At 40.5% G+C, this 18,647-nt stretch overlaps 1 protein-coding gene across 2 annotated transcripts; it reads right to left on the reverse strand.

Moving 5' to 3' along the window:
• Positions 1–330: 330 nt before the first annotated feature.
• Positions 331–7,947, reverse strand: LAYN (layilin). 2 transcript variants are annotated; one of them, XM_056509672.1, is made up of 8 exons: positions 7,734–7,947; positions 7,159–7,182; positions 5,655–5,949; positions 3,510–3,667; positions 2,712–2,750; positions 2,240–2,323; positions 1,889–1,991; positions 331–1,078 (listed from the first exon to the last, which is right to left on the reverse strand). In XM_056509672.1, the coding sequence occupies exons 1-8, from the start codon at positions 7,798–7,800 to the stop codon at positions 751–753; spliced, it is 1,098 nt and encodes a 365-aa protein (XP_056365647.1). In that variant the 5' UTR covers positions 7,801–7,947; the 3' UTR covers positions 331–750. The 2 variants fall into 2 exon arrangements, with proteins under 2 accessions (XP_056365647.1, XP_056365648.1); XM_056509673.1 differs by lacking the exon at positions 7,159–7,182 and having other exon boundaries at positions 7,734–7,927.
• Positions 7,948–18,647: the final 10,700 nt, after the last annotated feature.

Below are 18,647 nucleotides of genomic sequence, written 5' to 3' on the forward strand. Positions count from 1 at the left end.
CAGGACAGATTCATGGCTATGCCTGCACTCAGTTCTGCTGTTGTTTCAGCCACATTTAAAGCAGCTTTTTGCCAAACCTTTGTTTCCTCCCAGCTTATGAATTTATTTTTTTTTTCCCATTTTCCTATTTATTTATTAACATGCAATAGAGAACAGCGAACTTTTAGGCAACTAAAACACATTTTTGGTGCTTCATTGCCTTGTTCTGCTCTCCTGGAGCCAGAAAATCATCTGCAGAACAAAAGGTGTGAAATATTTGTGTTCCTTTCATCTCTGTCCCTTCCAGCAGAATGAGGGAGAGAATTAGAGGAGTAAAAATGAGAAAAGTCGTGAGTTGAGATAAAGAAATTTAATAGACAAGCAAAGCAAACTGAGGAATTCATCCATTCATTCAGCATCTCCAGGAAAGCTCAGCACACAGCACAGGGAACTTTTAGCACCTTGGAGGAGGAGGAGGAGGTCTGTAAATAAATAAGGGTTTGGATTGTCCTTCACTTTCAAGGCATATCTTTGGTACAAAAAGGAATTGAAGGTATTAACAAGCCATTCCTGGTGCAAAGCAAGATCTGTACATTCAGTTTGGATCTTTAAAAACCCCCAGTTCTTTCAGAAAACAGAAGAATGAGGGGACAATGCAAAACCAGGACAAACACCACACATCCCACTGTTAACCAAGTGCACAGAGAGGGCGAGTAAACTCCTGCTGATATTCAAAATCCACATCCCAGTGGTTTTTCTGGGTCCATTTCCTCAGTATCCATAAATCTCATTGTCCACCCAGGTGGACTCCTTGCTCCTGCCCACACGCTCCCCACAGAGCTCGTAGATGTCATTGGTGACAAAGCCACTCTCTGTGCTGGCCAGTGTCACCAGGGCAGGGCTGGAGGGGTCCCCAGGGCTCTCCAGCCCCTCCTGGGCACGAAAAGAGGAATTCTTGGTGCCAGGCCTGGCCCCAGCCAGGTCAGCCTCAGACTGCCTGTTGATCACTCTGTAGATGTCCAGCTTGGGGCTGTCCCTCCTGGGGTGTGGCAGCCAGGCACTGTCACCCTTGGGGGTCACATCCTCCAGCTCCTGTCTCCTGGGGAGAGCAAAAGGGAAAAGCCATGGAGAGCTTTGGCTCAGAGGAAAGCACAAACCAAACAGCAGAGCTCTGACAGCAACTTGAGCAAAGCTGGGCTCAGGACATTCCTAATTCCTGATTTCCTAATTCCTAATTCTCCAATTCCCAACTCCTAATTTCCTCATTCCTAATTCTCCAATTCCCAACTCCTAATTTCCTCATCCCTTAATTCCCTCATTCCTTCAATTCCCTCATCCCTTCAGTTCCCTCATCCCTTCAATTTCCCTCACCCCTTCAATTCCCCTCATCCCTTAATTAATTTCCTCATCCCTAATTCCAGGCTGCACTCCTCCAAAATCCCATGTCAGGACAGGCTCAGATGCTGGGGTAACAAAACTCCTCCTGACACTCCCAAAATCCCAGCCAGCATCCCCCCCAGAGCTGCTCTGCACACAGGGAAAGCAAGGGGAGGATGTTGGTAAACATTAATTGCTCCAAATTTTCATTGTTTTGTTTCCACTCCTTCACTGTTCACTTTTGAAGGGGAACTTCTGATAATTTAAAGCTTTAATAAGAAAAGTAGAAGGGTTAACACATCAAAATCGTGATCTTGGTTACATTATTTCCTGCCTGCTGTGTCTGTGAATGCAAGAAAACAATATATTGTGATTTATTTAGAATTTTCCTTCACAATTAACCCAGCCTGGAGCATCAACACCATTTTTTCAGCATTTCTTTGGCTGCAATCTCTCCTGTCCAGAGACAGGATGGTGAAATCAGCTGTGAACAGGACAAGGTGTCAGTTTAATTTCTAAAATTGCCACTCACCTCTTCAGGAACAGCCAAAAGCAGGAGATGCCTGTGATGGCCACCAGGAGAAGCAGCACAGGAATGATGGAGATCAGGATGTAGACAAGGCTCTGAACAGGTTCTGGGGTAAAAATAAACCAGGGCCATAATTAAAAATTGAAGATTTTTCAGAGTTAAACACAGATGTACAAACAAAACATTTACAGGAGCTCAGAAATTATTTGATAAAAGTGGGTTTTTTCCCACCCAAAAAACTTTTTACCTCCAGAGCAACCTCCTTATTTTGTCCTGGGAAATACTTGAGGGAAGTTTATTTTTTTCTGCATTCCTTCACATTCCTTGAAATGAGGTTTTGAGAGCACAGCTTACCTTTGGCTCCCCCAGCTGTTCCATTGGCACTTTTCCTCCTCCTCTCCTCTGGGAATTCTGCCCTCCAGGGCTCTGTTGCCACAGCTGGAAAGAAGCAGTTCCATGAATACTCCAGATGTTTGTTTTTAAATAATAAAAAGAGAGGCTGAGAGGAGATTGAAGGGGCTGAGAGCTGCAAAGGTGTGTGAGGTGACTTTGGTACTTCAATCCTTGCAGCATCACCAAGATTTTCTAAAATCTGCATCACCAGGATTTTCCAAAATCTGCATCACCAAGATTTTCCAAAATCTGCATCACCAGGATTTTCCCAGCATGGAACAGCACAGGGGAAATGAAAACTGCAGGGGAGCTCCTTGCTCAGGATGTTTTTTGGGTGTTTTTGACAATGGATATCAAAGTATTTCCATTGCATGTCAGCAATTATTAAAAAAAAAAAAAAAAAAAAAATCCCAAACAAACGTATTCGACTCACCTTTTTGGGAATTGTTTTTTGGAGCTCTTGTTGGCTTCTCTGGAAGAAAAGAGAAATGCACAATTTCCAACCTGAGCCTGTCCTTCAGTGCTCCCCCCAATCTGAGACCTCAAACTCTTCAAAAAAACCCCCCAGGGAATTCATGTAAGCCACAAGCAGCTACAGATTTTTGGGATTTTTTTTTTTTTTGGGATTTTTCCCCATTTGTTGCATAAATTGAAAGCTCTCCCAGTCCCAGAGGAGCTGAGGAAAGCTTTCCATGGTGTTTTATCTTCTTTTTCTGCCAGAGTTGGGATTAAATGGCATTTCTTGTTGGGACTCAGATGTTTATTAATTTTATCTATGTTATCTATTTTATCTATGTTATCTATAGTACTTCAAGCTAACAAGCTAAAAATGGAGATTTTTAGCCTCTACAAGGCCTTTTAAGGCCTAATTAAGAAATGACACCTAAATTATTTTTTTTTACCCAATAACCAATCACTGTGACCAGCAATGCAGAATTTTCTCTCCAATTATAAAATCACCCAAACCCATGAAGAAGAAGGTGAAGAAGAAGGACAAAACCTCCATCTTGCTTTGTACCTGTTACCATATTTTGAAAACTCTGAATTTGAGGTTTTATCACCCACTTTTATTCAAATCACCCCCACGTGATCCCAGTTCCATCACTGAATTTTACAAGCCTTCTCCACAGCACAGAAAATCTGAAATTTTTAATTTCCTGCAGCTTTCCCTTGCCAACCACTGCACTTCTCCTTCCTTGACTGAGCTTTAAACCCCACGGGGGATCCTCACCCAGGGAATATTTGCAGATGAAGTTGTTTTTCATGGAGCACCTGTCATCATTCCACTGGAACATGTAGGGACCTCCCAGCCCAGCTGGGGCAGAGGGTTGGTGGTAGAGCACCACACACACCTCACCCCCGCAGGAGGGCTCGTCCACATACCAGTTCCTGAAAAAATTCAAAGAAATTAAAATCAATTAAAACAAATCCACAGCTCAGGGGACAGCTTGGATGGGAAATAAAGCAGAGTTGAAGGGGTTATGGCACAGCCTGCACTCACACTGGGGAGGGTGGGAGGGATTAAATGCGATTATTTGTTGTTTTAATTCAGATTTTTTGAACTCTGTGAGTAATGGCAAGCAAAGGGCTTCCCTCCTTCCTGCCCCAAAGTATCAGCCAGTGCAATTAACAGAATTTCATAATTATTTCTTAATAAACTGATTTTTGAAGTGCAGTGGGAATGTTAGGAATGAACGTGGAATAAACCAGAAACAAGGATTCAGTTCTGGTCCCTGAGTGCATCTTTAGGAATGTGGGTTTAGAATTCACATTTTCTTGTGGACAAGGTTTTTTTTGAGCACTAAAGGAGCTTAGAGGTTTCTCCACACAATTTTAGACCTGTGCAAAATCATCATTTTTACTCTTTGATCTCAGAACCTACAAAATTTTGGCACCATTTTAATGAAAAAAAAAAGAAAATTCTGAAGCAGAGCCTGGCTTCCTCTGTCAGAAATGCACCAACACAGCTTTGCAGACAATTTTTTTCTTGTTTTCTAAGAATAAACCTCAATATTTTTTTTGTTTTCTAAGAATAAACCTCAATTTTTTTTTGTTTTCTAAGAATAAACCTCAATTTTTTTTTTTTTTTGTTTTCTAAGAATAAACCTCAATTTTTTTTCTTGATTTTTTTTTTTTTTTTTAATTATTATTCCTCCCTCACTTCCTTCCTCCCCTGGTGTTTTCCTTGGCCTCATCATTCAGAAATAACTGAAATAATTTTCTGAAATAATTTCAGAAAAAGCTGAACCTGTTCCTTAGCAGCAGATTCCCATTATCCACCCCCAAGATCTGAACCAGGGGAGGGATTTGCAGATATCAAATAATTTTAAAACCAGTTTTAATTTGTTCATTTCCCAGTGGCTGAAGCACCTGATGGGCTCCCAGAGCAAAAAAGTCACAATTCCAACATGTCTGATACAAGGGTGCAAATTAATGTCAATGTTGTTGCTTTAATAATTTAATTATAATAAATCCTGTGGTGCCTTAAGGAGGCAAAAATCTAAAAAGTGCTGTGGAGATTTTAGTTCTTCATGTCTGGAATAAATTTTGTCTGCTCTGTGTCTATGTCTGCTCTAAAATTTTGCTGTTTCACAGGCAAAAAAAAAAAAAAGTTATTTCCTCAATAAGGAATATTGAAAATATTGAGAAATAACTTTTTTTTTTTTCTTTTTCAGGATATCAGGTATATGTACAGTGCAGGAATTTTCAGGTTATTTGTTGCTGCATAATCAGTGTTCTTACCACCCCAAAAATCATCAATTTATCCTCATGGAGAACACCAGGAGGGTGATTTGTGTGCCAGGATGGGATGAGTGCAGAAGGAACAGCTGGGACATCACTGGACAAAACCCTAAATTCCTGAATCCCAGGTGTTGGGAAAGATGAGACAGAGAAATCTTGCAGATATGAATGCCCAGATTCTGAAACCATGAATGAAATTGAAATGAAAGCCACGTTTGAGATGCCAAGCCTTAGTTACTGAATGACCATGAAACAATGGGATGGCCCTGGAGGTAATCCCCTCTTGACTGAACAATGCCCTTGGCCAGAGAGCAGCTCCAAAGGGCACAAAAGACTCACCAGGGCCCAAAGATCAGATCTTAGAGTGTAAAATGTAACACACTGTGCTGATATAAGGATTCCTACAGGCTGTGTGTAAATGCTACAGAATTTGTATTTTGTGTTAGATTGGTGAGTGGCAATTAGAATATTCATCATGGAAGAAGATTTATTGTATTCTTGCTCTCTCCTCCCTCTTCTCTCTCTCTCCTTTTATCTCTTTATCCCAGCAGGCTCTTTTATAATAAACTGTAATATTTAGTTTATACAGAGAGTTTGAGCTTTGTCCCCCACAGTGCCACACCCAGGTACCCACCGAAATTTGGACGAGCTCCCATCAGACCAGGAGTAGAAGCTGTGACACTCTGTGCTGTTCTCCTCCTCCTTCCTCCTCCTCAGCCCTATCCAGAAATCCCCATCGGAGGCCAGCAGGCTCCTGATGAAGGATTCAATCAGTCTCTGCTCCGCTGGGCTCTCGATGCTCACCAGGTGTCCCCCGTCGGCCCTGCAGGCCAGGTGAGCTTCCTCGTAGCTGCTCCTGCGGGAGGCATCGTGGAAATAAACGATTTTGTAGCAAGGTTTCTGCGTGCCACGCCTGCAAACCGTCTGCCCTGCAGGGAGGGAGAGAAAGTGGTGCTGAACGGGATCAAAATTAAAGCTAAAATATCAGTTTGGGGGAGTTTATATAAGCATAACACAGGTAAAAGCTTTTTGTGTTTCTGGGCTGGCAAATGGCATCTCCGATTTTTTTATGTTTAGGTTGGTCCTTTTGTGTCCTGCTCTTCTCAGCTCCCTCCTGATTTTTTGGGGATTTGCAGATTCTGGGAGTTAATCTCAGAGAAACACCATGCCATGATACATGCAGCCTTTTAAAAGCCCTTTGCAAGGGTTCAAAGAAGTTTTTTAAAATGATTGTTTTAAAGGAGTTAAATGGTCAGAATTAGAGATTTCCTTATACAAGCAGAGATAACAAGAATTTCTCTTTTGGGGTCCATGCAGTACTTTGATGGATATTGCAGTGCCACAGAATCCCAGGATATTTGGGGCTGGAAAGGAGCTTAAAACCATCTCATTCCACCCTGTGCCACGGGGACACCTCCCACTGTCCCAGCCTGGCCTTGAACACTTCCAAAAATGGGACAGCCAAAATCCCCTGGCCTCACCACCCTCACAGAGAATTCCTTCCTTACATCCAACCTCAGACTCTTTCATTCTCCAGAGCCCAGGGAATAAACAATGTCTGTTTTCAGGCTGCCACAAGCCAAGGACTGCCTCATGCAGAAGCAGCAGAGCTTATTTTGGTTCTGAGGGAAGATCAAAGTGAAAACACACATCATCCAAAATTATGTTTTTGGTTTTTTTTTTGTTTTTTTTTTTTTTTTTTTTTTTCAGCAGAGCAGTCCCAATATTTAGACTGTGGAAATAAACAGTTTTGTTTTGCTCAGTAAATATTTCTTTTGCAGGCACAATCTGCTAACCTACATGTTTTTACAGAAGGAAAACATTCAGCAACATTCGTGGTGTGCTTGGGACAAATGGGATAATACCAAAAACCTGGTATGGGTTTATAATGCCATGGGATATTTGCTGGCTTTGCTTTATCCTTTTATGTTGATCACTGTGGGATTGGGAATTTAAACACCTTTCACACCCGAATTTTTCAGCAGTTAAAGAGCCAGAAATGGAGTTTGCTAATCTTTTACACAGGGATTAAAATAGGAGCAGGATTTTTACTATGAGAGCATTATTTAAAAATACATTTCTAGCATAGTCTGTGTTTCTCTTGGGAATTTAACACTCAGAAAGACAAAGCCCCTTACCTCTTCTGAGGGAAACGTCCACTGCTGCCGGGAGAGGCAAAAGGAAAACACAGACAGCAGAGTTTCATTAAAATCTGCAACTTTCTAGCAACAGTGGCACAAAAACTGCGCTCAGGCTCTTTGCTGATACACAAACACATTTTTTCCTCCTTAAAAAAAAACAGAGGAAGAAAGTCTCTGCCTCTCCAGCCAAACTTGCCATTACTTCCAGCTGAGGAAAAGCGGGTTGGAGCCGATTCCTGGCTGGGCTTCAGCGCCCGTTCGGCTCCGAGCGGCTGAAAGGATTCCTTGTGTCCCTCCCCTTATCGCGATCTGCCCGCTGGCTCCAGCCAGCTCCCCGGGCCAGGCCGGCGGGGAAAACCGGCTGGAAAAGTTGGGAAAACACCTCCAGAGCCCCTCATGCGCCATCCCTGCCCATGTCGCGACAGCCGCCCGCGCATCGCGACCCTCCCGGCGACAGCGGCCAGGCTGGCGGGGCAGGAGGGATTTCCCCGGGGCAGGGAGGATCCCCAAACAATTCCCCAGTGATTCCCAGTGATTCCCAGTGATTCCCAGCGGTCCCGAGCCCCTCTTACCGCTGAGCAGCCGCGCCCCCGCCGCGCAGCCCAGCGCGGCCGCGCACAGCGCTGCTGCCGCCAGCATCGCTCCGGCCCGGCCAGCTCCTCCTTCCTTCTTTCCTTTCCTTCCTTCCTTCCTTCTTTTCTTCCTCCGCGCTCGGCTCAGCGCCCACCCCGCAGCGCTGTCCCCGCCCCGCGCTCCCAACCCCGCATCCTCCGCCCGTGTCCCCCCGATCCCCCTTTTATCCCCATCCCATCATCCCATCCCCGCCCACAGGAGCCACCCACGGGCGGATCCATCCCCACGCTGGCTTTTTTTTCCCTTTTTTTTTTTTTTTTTTTTTTTTTTTGGAAGGTTTTTCCTTCGCTTTCCCACATTTGGATTTGCCGTGAAGAAGCGGGATGAGCTTTTATTGTTCCCTGCCGGCCACGCTGACCTATTTAATCCATCCCAACCCCAATTTTCTAAATCTAAATCTAAGGGGATCAAAGCAAGGATCACCAAATCCAACTTTAAGTAAAATCCTGGGATTGACTCCAAAATCTGGGCGTTTTTAGAGCAGGATGCTAAAATTCCTGAGGGAACCGCTTGGGAAGGGAAAGCACAGCATGGGAATTCTGATTCCTGGATGAACGGGATGCATTCCTGGGATGTTTCCTGGGATGTTTCCTGGGATGTTTTCCTGGGATACTTTTCTGGGATGTTTTCCTGGGATGATTTCCTGGGATGTTTCCTGGGATATTCCCCTGGGATGCTCTCCTGGGATATTTCACTGGGATGTTTCCTGGGATGTTTTCCCGGGATGCTTCCTGGGATGTTTCCTGGGATGTTTTCCGGGATGTTTTCCTGGGATATTTTCCCTGGGATGTTTCCTGGGATGTTTTCCTGGGATGTTTCCTGGGATGTTTTCCTGGGATGTTTCCCTGGGATGTTTTCCTTGGGATGCATTCTTGGGATGCTTTCCTGGGATGTTTTCCTGGGATATTTTCCTGGGATGCTTTCCTGGGATGTTTCCTGGGATATTTTCCTGGGATGTTTCCTGGGATGTTTCCTGGGATGTTTTCCCGGGATGCTTTTCCTGGGATGTTCCCCTGGGATGTTTCCTGGGATGTTTTCCTGGGATGTTTCCTGGGATATTTTTTCTGGGATGTTTTCCTGGGATGCTTTTCTGGGATGTTTTCATGGATGCTTTCCCAGGATATTTTCCTGGGATGCTGCTCCTCACCTGTTTCCTGGAGTCTCTCCCCATCCAGCCCTGGCTCCAAGAGATTTCCCCAGGAAAAGCAGCAGAGCAGCAAAGTGAATCCATTCAGGCAGAAAATAACCAGGATCGATGCTTTAAAACAGGAGATCCATGATTGTGAAGGAGACTTAAAACCTTGAGCCACTCTGGGGAGGGCAGGTGGAGAAGCTTTTCTGAAATTATCTTTTAAAGGGAAGAAAATCCTTTAAATGCCCTGAAAACAACCTGGCAGGAATCAGGAATTCCAGAGGGAAGTGTTGGAAAGCTGCTGGTCTGAGCGTGTGTCATGTCTGTGAAACAGGAACAGGCTCTGGTGTTTCCTGCCTTTTTCAGAAAAATAAAAATAACCCCACAACCACTCTGTTCCCTGACTTTCTGAATCCCAGCCAGAATTAAAGCAAAATTAAAATCTTCTGGAAAGTGGTGAAGCTTTCATTTCCTGCTCTTGACAACTACTGAGAAATAAATGGGAAATAAAGGAGAAAAGTGTAGAAAAAGAGCAGCAGCCTTTTAATTTCTTAATTTTGCAATAATAGTACAGGATAGAACTGAGAAGTTATTGTAGTACTAGTAGCAATAATAATAATAATAATGATAATAATAATGATGATAATAATAATAATAATAATAATAGCAGTGATAATGATATGATAATAATAATAATAATAATAATAATAATAATAATAATAATAATAATAATAATAACATCCAGGATATCTTCCCCCTCTAAACAGAATCTGAGTATTTAGACCAAGGAAAATAAAAACCAGAATTTAGGCCAAGCAGACAGACTTGGTTCAGCACTTGAATAAACTTTGAGGAGAGGAAGTGCTTAATAGGAACTTAAAATCTTATAAAGGAGGAAGGAAAAAAAAGAAACTTTTATGTCCAAAATGAAGATGTCATTCCTGAAAGTACCTTTTGAAATTTTATTTTCTGGGTTGTTTCTCCAATCACTGCATTTATCAGCTTTAATATTTCAGTGCTGCCCTGCCCAATTGAGGAATTAAATTGTATTAATTCATATTTGTGGTTCTTAACCTTCAAATCATTTATCTCTGCTTTGTATCCTGAGAATTAGAGCAGAAGGAAAGAAAAGCCTTAATAGAATCCAGAGCTCTTACTCTTGGATTTTATTCTCCTGATAAACATCCGGCCAGGCCAGACCAAACCATTATAAATCAGTAAATCTACATTTCACTGCTGATAATAATAAAAATCCCCAAATAGAATTCCTCCTTTATTGCTCAAATCCAGTTTCTGAGAGCTTTTCAGGGAGCAGAGTGGCTGCTTTGATATCTCGGTTATAAATTGAGTTTTTGTGTTTCAGTGGATAACAACTTGGAGGCAGCAATGGAAAAAATAAAAAAAAAAAAAAATTAAATAAACAAAGAAACAATGGCCTGTAAAGATTCCTTTGATATTAAACTGAGAAATTTAGACTCACTGCCTTATTTCCTGTGGTTTTGAGATAGAAACTTGTCCTTAATAAACTTTTTTAGCTCATTTAAACTTCATTTACTTCCTGGGCCTCCCAGGCTGCAGGATCCTCTTTGCTTAAGGAATTTTTTTGATAAACTCAGATTCTCTTCCCAGATTTATAAAATTTCCGGTGTTTTCTCCTTTGGATTTGTTCATACCTGAAATCTGGATTTGAAAACTGAGCAATATCTGTGACTGATAATAACCTGAACATTATTCTTATTCTACCCACTGCATTAATTTGAATTTCCTTAGACTTATGGGATGCTTTTAAGCTGTCCTATATTTGTGTAAAACCATTTATTCCTTGAAATGGATTTTTATGGCTGCCCAAAACTGCAAATCCTGGCTTCCATCTCAGCTTGGAAAACCCCTCCAAACCCATCAGATCCAACTTTGAACTGATTAAAAAAAAAAAAAATTAAAAAGAATGGGAGGCTCTGTTGCTGGCTGCAGGCAGAATTCAGAGCAGGTTAATGGATGGTGATGGAGGAAATTCCTTTTGGGATGATGGATGGGGAGAGGGGCATTGCTGACTTGCAGGAAAAGCTGCAGAGCTCAGCACCTGCACATTGCTCTGCCTGGCCTGCCTCCCAAAATGGGGAGTGCTTTACTCAAATTAATAAAAAAAAATAAATAAAAAAAAGGATAATTGCAGAGTCAGGCTGAAAATGCAGTTTTTGTGTTGAATGGTTTGTCTGAGTTTGCTTTATTTGTGGTGGTGGGGCACATTAATTGATCAGGTCAATAATTGGGGCACATTCATTAATCAGGTCAATAATGGGGGCATATTAATTAATCAGGTAATAATTGGGACACATTCATTGATCAAGTCAATAATTGGGGTACATTAATTAATCAGGTCAATAATTGGGACACATTCATCGATCAAGTCAATAATTGGGGCACATTCATTAATCAGGTCAATAATTGGGGCACATTCACCAATCAAGTCAATAATTGGGGTACATTAATTAATCAGGTCAATAATTGGGGCACATTCATTAATCAAGTCAATAATTGGGGCACATTCATTGATCAGGTCAATAATTGGGGCACATTCACCAATCAAGTCAATAATTTGGGTACATTAATTAATCACGTCAATAATTGGGACACATTCATTAATCAGGTCAATAATGGGGGCATATTAATTAATCAGGTAATAATTGGGGCACATTCATTGATCAGGTCAATAATTGGGGCACATTAATTGATCAAGTCAAAAATTGGGGCACATTCATCGATCAAGTAAAAAATTGGGGCACATTCATTGATCAGGTCAAAAATTGGGGCACATTCATTGATCAGGTCAATAATTGGAGCACATTCATTAATCAGATCAATAATTGGGGCTCCAGCAGAAGTTTCCAGCTTCTTTCAGCTCATTCCCACTCCAGTCCAGCCTCTCCAAGGGTGGGAAGGAGCTGCCACCACAGTTTAATTTCATTTATTCAACAAGAATCAATGGGGGGAAATGTGAGGCTGAGACGAGCCCAGTCAGAATGGGAATCAAAGCCTGAGAATTTGGAGGAGAAAAAACCAAAAAAATCCATTTTATCTCCCATTTTTTAGTGGAAACGAGGTGAATCAGCAGGAAAATTTGCTTTGCAGAAACACAGCATTTGTTTTATTTCTCTGTCCTGTCTCTTGGTGCTTCTCAGAATTCCTGTGGGTTTTTTTCCTGCTCCCAAATTCCTGATCCTGGCATTGCAGACCTTTTTGCCTGGCTGTGTGGCTAGTGATTGGTGCTTTGGGCAATCAGCTAACTACACTGCCTGGCAACCAGGCTGGTGGCAAAAACAAATTCTGGCACTGTTCATTCTTTTCTCAAATTCAAATTTTTAGTTAAGCTAAGTGGTAAGAGAAAAAAAAAAAAAAATCTTATACCCATAGTGAGTTTAATATTTAATCCCTGCTCAAAACTTGCTTAATGAAAATTATTGGCAGATAAGCTGAAGGATGCAACATAAAAAAAAAATAAATCTATAGACCAGTCTGTGTGTATTAAAAATTAAATATACAGTAAATTAATAATTTAAATACCAGACAGGATTCCTGGTCCAGAAAAATTCCTGAGGATTTTCAACTTGAAGAAATGCAAGATTTCATTTCATTACCAACATTTCCCACTGTGTGTTACCTGCTGTGGGCAGGTAAAATCCTGGCAAGAAAGCTGCAATAAATCACATTATGAATGATTTTTGCTGTAGGAATGAGGAATTTGGGGATTTCCTGGTTGGGGTTGGAGCAGGGAATGCTGTTCCTTGTTTTGGTGGCAGTGGAATTAGTGATTGTGGAATTGGGGATACAATCAGCTAACTACACTGCCTGCAAACCAAGGACTTCTCCTGGAGCCGTGGAATTCAACCTGCAACGAAAGAAAGAACTTCCAAGAATTATTTAAATATTTGCATATTTATATATTTACATTCTCCAGCTCCTCAAATGTCAAAATAATAAAAAAAATTGGCAAAAATGGAAAATATTGGTCATATCACTCTTATTCTGCTAAATTCAAAATATATATCTATATCTATATCTATATATGTATTTATTTAATATTTATATTTATATTTATATTTATATTTATATTTATATTTATATTTATATTTATATTTATATCTATATTTATATTTATATTTATATATTTATATTTATATATATCTATATATGTATCTATATCTATATCTATATCTATATCTATATCTATATCTATATCTATATCTATATCTATATCTGTATTTATTTTATATTTATATTTATATTTATATTTATATTTATATTTATATTTATATTTATATTTATATTTATATCTAATTATATATATTTATATCTATATCTAATTATATATATTTATATCTATATCTACATCTATAATTATATATATATTTATATCTAAATCTGTATTTCTTTTATATTTATTCTATATCTATATCTATATCTATATCTATATCTATATCTATATCTATATCTATATCTATATCTATAATTATTTAATATTTATATTTATATTTATATCTATATCTAATTATATATATTTATATCTATATCTACATCTATAATTATATATATATTTATATCTAAATCTGTATTTCTTTTATATTTATTCTATATCTATGTCTATGTCTATATCTATGTCTATGTCTATATCTATGTCTATGTCTATATCTATATTTATTTTATATCTATATTTCTAATTAGAGCTCTATTTCAATTCATATTTATATTTGTAATTCTATTTATATTCATATCCATATTTATACATTACATGGTTTAATGTATTATATATAATATTTATACATATTTAATATTTACACCACATTTTAAGAGTTTTTACTAATAAAAACCGCAGTGAACACAACACATGAACACATTTCCACGTGGAACTTTCCACAATAAAATACATCAGGGATGGTGGAATTTCACAATTTCCCTGAATTTCTGAATTCTGAATTAATTTTTTTTCCTTAAAAACCACATTTTTTTCTAATGAAAATTTTGATGAAACATAAAATTCAAGCAGCTTACCTTAGAATAATCCTGATGATTTAATGAGAAGAAGAAAAAGGGTGGAAAAATCAGTTTTCTTTTTCCCAGGCTGTGGCAGAATTCCTCTGGGGATGCTCCCATCTTTTCCTATTTTTTCCCCATTTTTTCCCATCTTTTCCCATTTCCTCCCATCTTTTCCCATATATCTTTTCCCATTTTGTCCCATGCTTTCCCATTTTTCCCCATCTTTTCCCATTTTTCCCATTTTTTCCCATGTTTTCCCATTTTTCCTCACGTTTTCCCATTTTTGCCACGTTTTCCCATTTTTTCCCATTTTTTTCCATTTTTCCCCATATTTTTCCATTTTTCCCATTTCCCCCATCTTTTCCCATTTTTCTCATTTTATCCCATGTTTTCCCATCTTTTCCCATTTTATCCCATTTCCCCCCATCTTTTCCCATGTTTTCCCATCTTTTCCCATTTTTTCCCATCTTTTCCCATTTTATCCCATTTTCCCATCTTTTCCCCATCTTCTCCCATATTTTCCCATGTTTTTCCATTTTATCCAATTTTTTCCCATTTTTCCCATTTTATCCCATTTTCTCCCATCTTTTCCCATATTTCCCCATTTTATCCCATTTTCCCCATCTTTTTCCCATCTTCTCCTATATTTTCCGATTTTTCCCATGTTTTCCCATTTTATCCCATATTTTCCCATTTTTCCCATTTTATCCCATTTTTCCCATTTTATCCCATCTTTCCCTATCTTTTCCCATAATTACCCATATTTTCCCATTTTATCCCATTTTTTTCCCATTTTATCCCAATTTTTCCCAGTTTTTCCCGTCTTTTCCCATATTTTTCCATCTTTTCCCATTTTATCCCAATTTTTCCCAGTTTTTTCCATCTTTCCCCATCTTTCCCCATCTTTTCCCATTTATCCCATCTTTCCCCATATTTTCCCATCTTTTCCCATTTTTTCCCATTTTATCCCATTTTTCCCCATCTTTCCCCATTTTTTTCCCCCATCTTTTCCCATCTTTCCCCATCTTTCCCCCCCATCTTTCCCCATCTTTCCCATCTTTTCCCATTTTATCCCATTTTATCCCCATTTTTCCCCATCTTTCCCATCTTTTCCCATTTTATCCCCATTTTCCCCCATCTTTTCCCATTTTTTCCCCATCTTTTCCCACCTTTCCCCCGGGGCTCCCGGCTCGGAGTGTCCCCAGACCAGCCCCTGCCTGGCTCTGTGTACTCCGTGTCACCATGGCCACCCTGCCAGGGCCACCTGGGGACAGCCCCGGGAGAGGTTTCCATGGGCAGAGCCAAGGTGGGGAACACACCCCGGCTTTGGAATTTCCACGGGAAATTCCCACCAGGAATCCCCAAAAATGCAGAGGAACAGCTCGGGGGGACGAGTGTCCTGTGCTGTGCCACCTCCTGGATTTGGGGGGGCTGCCCAGGAATTTCTCCTTGCTCTGAAAATCATTGCACAAAAAACAGAAGAAGAAAACCCAGAAAATCTAAACAGACTCCATAAAATAAACCCAGCTAGCTTTAGTATTTAATTTTAGGACATCCTGGATCAACATCACTGGGATTTCTTAGGTTCGTTTTGTTACTTAAATCATGAAATCTTAAATTAAGTTCTAACAAAGTGGAATATTCAAACCCTTAAAGTTTTTGTGGTGGTGATCAGAATCAGCTTCGAAAATAAACCCAAACCAAAAATAATAAAATAATAAAAAAAATTTTAAAAATAAATTTAAAATTTTTTAATTTTAATTTGGGATTAAAAAATAATCCCAAATAGCCCAAAATAATTCTTTTTACGTGGTTTAAGCACAGGTGTATAAGTTTGTAACCACAGCTATGAAGTTTCTTCTTAGTGGCTCAAGGAATTGGTGATTCTGAACGTGACCAAACAAATGCCAGCAGATTGTCACTGAGGAAACTTTTTTTTTTTGGAAATCACTCAGGCTTTCTGATTTTCACATCAACATCTGCAAACTGCAGCTGCTTACCTGGAGGGACTGCCTGCCATCCATCACCCACAAAAATCAGATGCCTTGCAGAGGGGAGGCTGCCACTGGCCAGCTGCTCTTGGTTTCTGTATTTCCAGCTACAGGAAAACAGGAAAAAAAACAAAACCCCAAACTCGTGCAGGGGTGGCTGCGGGCAGAGGGTGTTCGGGGAGCTGTGTTTGCTCCTGTTGGGCTGCAGTTACTACAGAAACTGTCCCAGGCTCAAGCCTGGGCTTGCCTGCTGACCCAGGGCACGCCCCGTTTAATCTGCCCAAGAATTCTCCTGGGGTCTGATTTCAGCCCCACTGAGGATTTTGGGCTTTTTGTCCCTGGATTCAGCGAGATCTGGAGCAGCCCCATGGATATCCATGTTTTTAGTGGCTTGGATTTTTTTTTTTTTCTGTTCCTAGTAAGGATTAAAACAGCATCTTTTATACAAAAGGCACAAACATCTCCTCACTTATCTCTTCTCACCCAGAACTTGGCTGTCCATCCTGGGTTTTGCTGGGATGAAACCAGTTTCTGTTTGGAATGAGTGGGAGCACAATTTGTTGGCTCTGTCTCTCTCCTTGGCATGGGCTGTGCCAGTTTTGGTTCAGATATTTTCTTCCTCAGCACTTATTACCCAAATGGGGCACCCAGGGATGTGTTTTCTCCCAATCAGTGACAACTGGCAGCCCTGGGAAGGATTTGAGCCTGATGAATCTCCCTAATTAATTAATAAAGGAGCCATTTCATGAAATCCCCCTCTGCTGTTCTGCTTTCTGTGACATTAACAGGAAAATAATGCATGATATTAAAAATCCCAAATTAAAATTTCTCAATAAAGAATTCTCTGTCAACCACAATTTGGATAATCACAGCCAAGTGGGTGAACTGCTGAGAGCTTTGCCTAAATTTTCCCGTGGTTGCTGTTGCAAATATATAGAATTTGGCCTCTCATCACCCAGGAAATATCAGCTCACTGCAGGGCTGGTTTCTCAGGTGAGGGTTTTGTTTGTGCTCACCTGTGTTAGCTGTGGGAACAGGGAGGAGCTGAGGAGGGATCCACCATTCCCTTGTGGATTCCAGCCCCTCTTACAGAATTCCCCACTCACAGAACTGCTGGATTTGGCAGGAGATGCCTCAAAACCCCCTCCTGGGTCTGTGTCTGACCCAAACCCTGCTGGCATTTGGGACAGGAAACATCCCTGGAGAATTCCTGAGCCTGAAATGGGGCAGGGGCAGAAATGATGAGCAAATTCTCCAGCCCAGGGCAGGGGATGGATCCCCCACTGCTGCTGGTTTGGGGATGCTGATGTAGCTTGGGGAGCTCAAGAATAAAAGGAAATCAAAGTTGAGAGGAAGAGGTTTAGTCTTTTATTAGGTTATAATCATGAAATCAAAGAAATTAGACTTCATATCAAGAATTCAGCCAGAAAGACAAAATCATCCCTAGAAGAATCCAAATCTGTGTTGGGGATTGTCAAGGAAACTCTAAGTGGACTCTAAAGGACTAAACTTACTGAGAAGAACTTCAAAAATTGGAGTTATGTGCATCATCCATCATTTTTAAGAGGCAAATCTTGCTCTTTGATATCTCCCTGGACACCAGTTTTGTCAGCTCAGTTAAAATCCCACAGATCTGTGGTGGTTGCCTCCAGTTTTTTGGAACACCCCCTTCTCCTGCAGTTCAGAAACACAAAATCAATGTGATCAAAAGTTTAAAGTCACTTGAAAACTTTTTTTTTTTTTTTTTTGCCATGTCACCATGGAACAGATTTTTAAAAACATTGAAAAACTGATGTGGCTGCAGTGTTTGTGAGGGAATCCTCTCAGCTCAGAAAATGACATTTGGAAGGGAAGTTTCATCTCCAGAATAAAACTCAGGCCTCAGGCATGAGGAGCCAGTTTGGCAGAAAATGTTCCAGAGTTAATTCTGGTGCAGACAGAGTCAGAATCTGCACAGACAGAGGCCAGAAAATGTCCTGAGGAAATTCTTCCAGCAGCAGCTTCCTGCTGTGCTCCAGCAGTGCCCAAAAATCTCAAAGCCCTGTTCTGTCCATGAAAAAGGAAGGGATGAGTCAGGAAACAAAATCCTGGTGTGTCCCCAGGAGCACAGGGTGAGGGAACCCTCGTGGCCACAGCACTGGGGGTTCTGTGGCTGAGGGGAAAAAAATAAACCAAAAAAACCTGGAAGTTTTTCTGAGGATTCCTTCTCTGCCTCAAACTCTGATTTCTCTTTCTGACAGAAAGGGAAAGGTCCTCACTGGCTGAGGAGGGGTTTGATATGTGAGACAAAGGAAGAGAAGGAATGTGGGGCTGTCTTGTGGTTTATTACTCATTCCTTAAAAGCTGAATTTCCACTTAAAGCCTTGGTATTTTCTTTTATTTTTTAAATTTTTTTTTGTGTGATGCAGAAATTAAAGAGCTGTGTGAGTGGAGAGAAATGAAATCCAGAAATAATCAGGAATTTGTGGTTTAGGGACACAATTTGTGCCTCCAGGCTCTGTGTTTCTCATCCCCTCCCTGGGATCAGTCTGAGCTCTGGAACTTTGGGGCTGCACCAGTCGCAGCCCTGGATGAGCCACTTCTGAACACTCAGCTCTCTTTTTGCTTCCATTTATTCTTTTGTCTTGGCACTTCCTGGGATCTGACACCTGAAAAACCATATAAAAACCATATAAAAACCATATAAAAACCATATAAAA

The sequence above is a fragment of the Oenanthe melanoleuca genome, chromosome 24 (assembly GCF_029582105.1).
Source record: "Oenanthe melanoleuca isolate GR-GAL-2019-014 chromosome 24, OMel1.0, whole genome shotgun sequence".
Lineage (NCBI taxonomy): Eukaryota > Metazoa > Chordata > Aves > Passeriformes > Muscicapidae > Oenanthe > Oenanthe melanoleuca.

Excerpts from the sequence above, each read along its gene's own strand:
- LAYN (XM_056509672.1), bottom strand. The coding sequence starts at position 7,800 with ATGCTGGCGGCAGCAGCGCTGTGCGCGGCCGCGCTGGGCTGCGCGGCG. Across the intron at positions 1,992-2,239 it reads AACAGCTGGGGGAGCCAAAG|AACCTGTTCAGAGCCTTGTC; the intron begins GTAAGCTGTGCT and ends TTTTTACCCCAG. Across the intron at positions 1,079-1,888 it reads TTTTGGCTGTTCCTGAAGAG|GAGACAGGAGCTGGAGGATG; the intron begins GTGAGTGGCAAT and ends TGCTCTCCCCAG.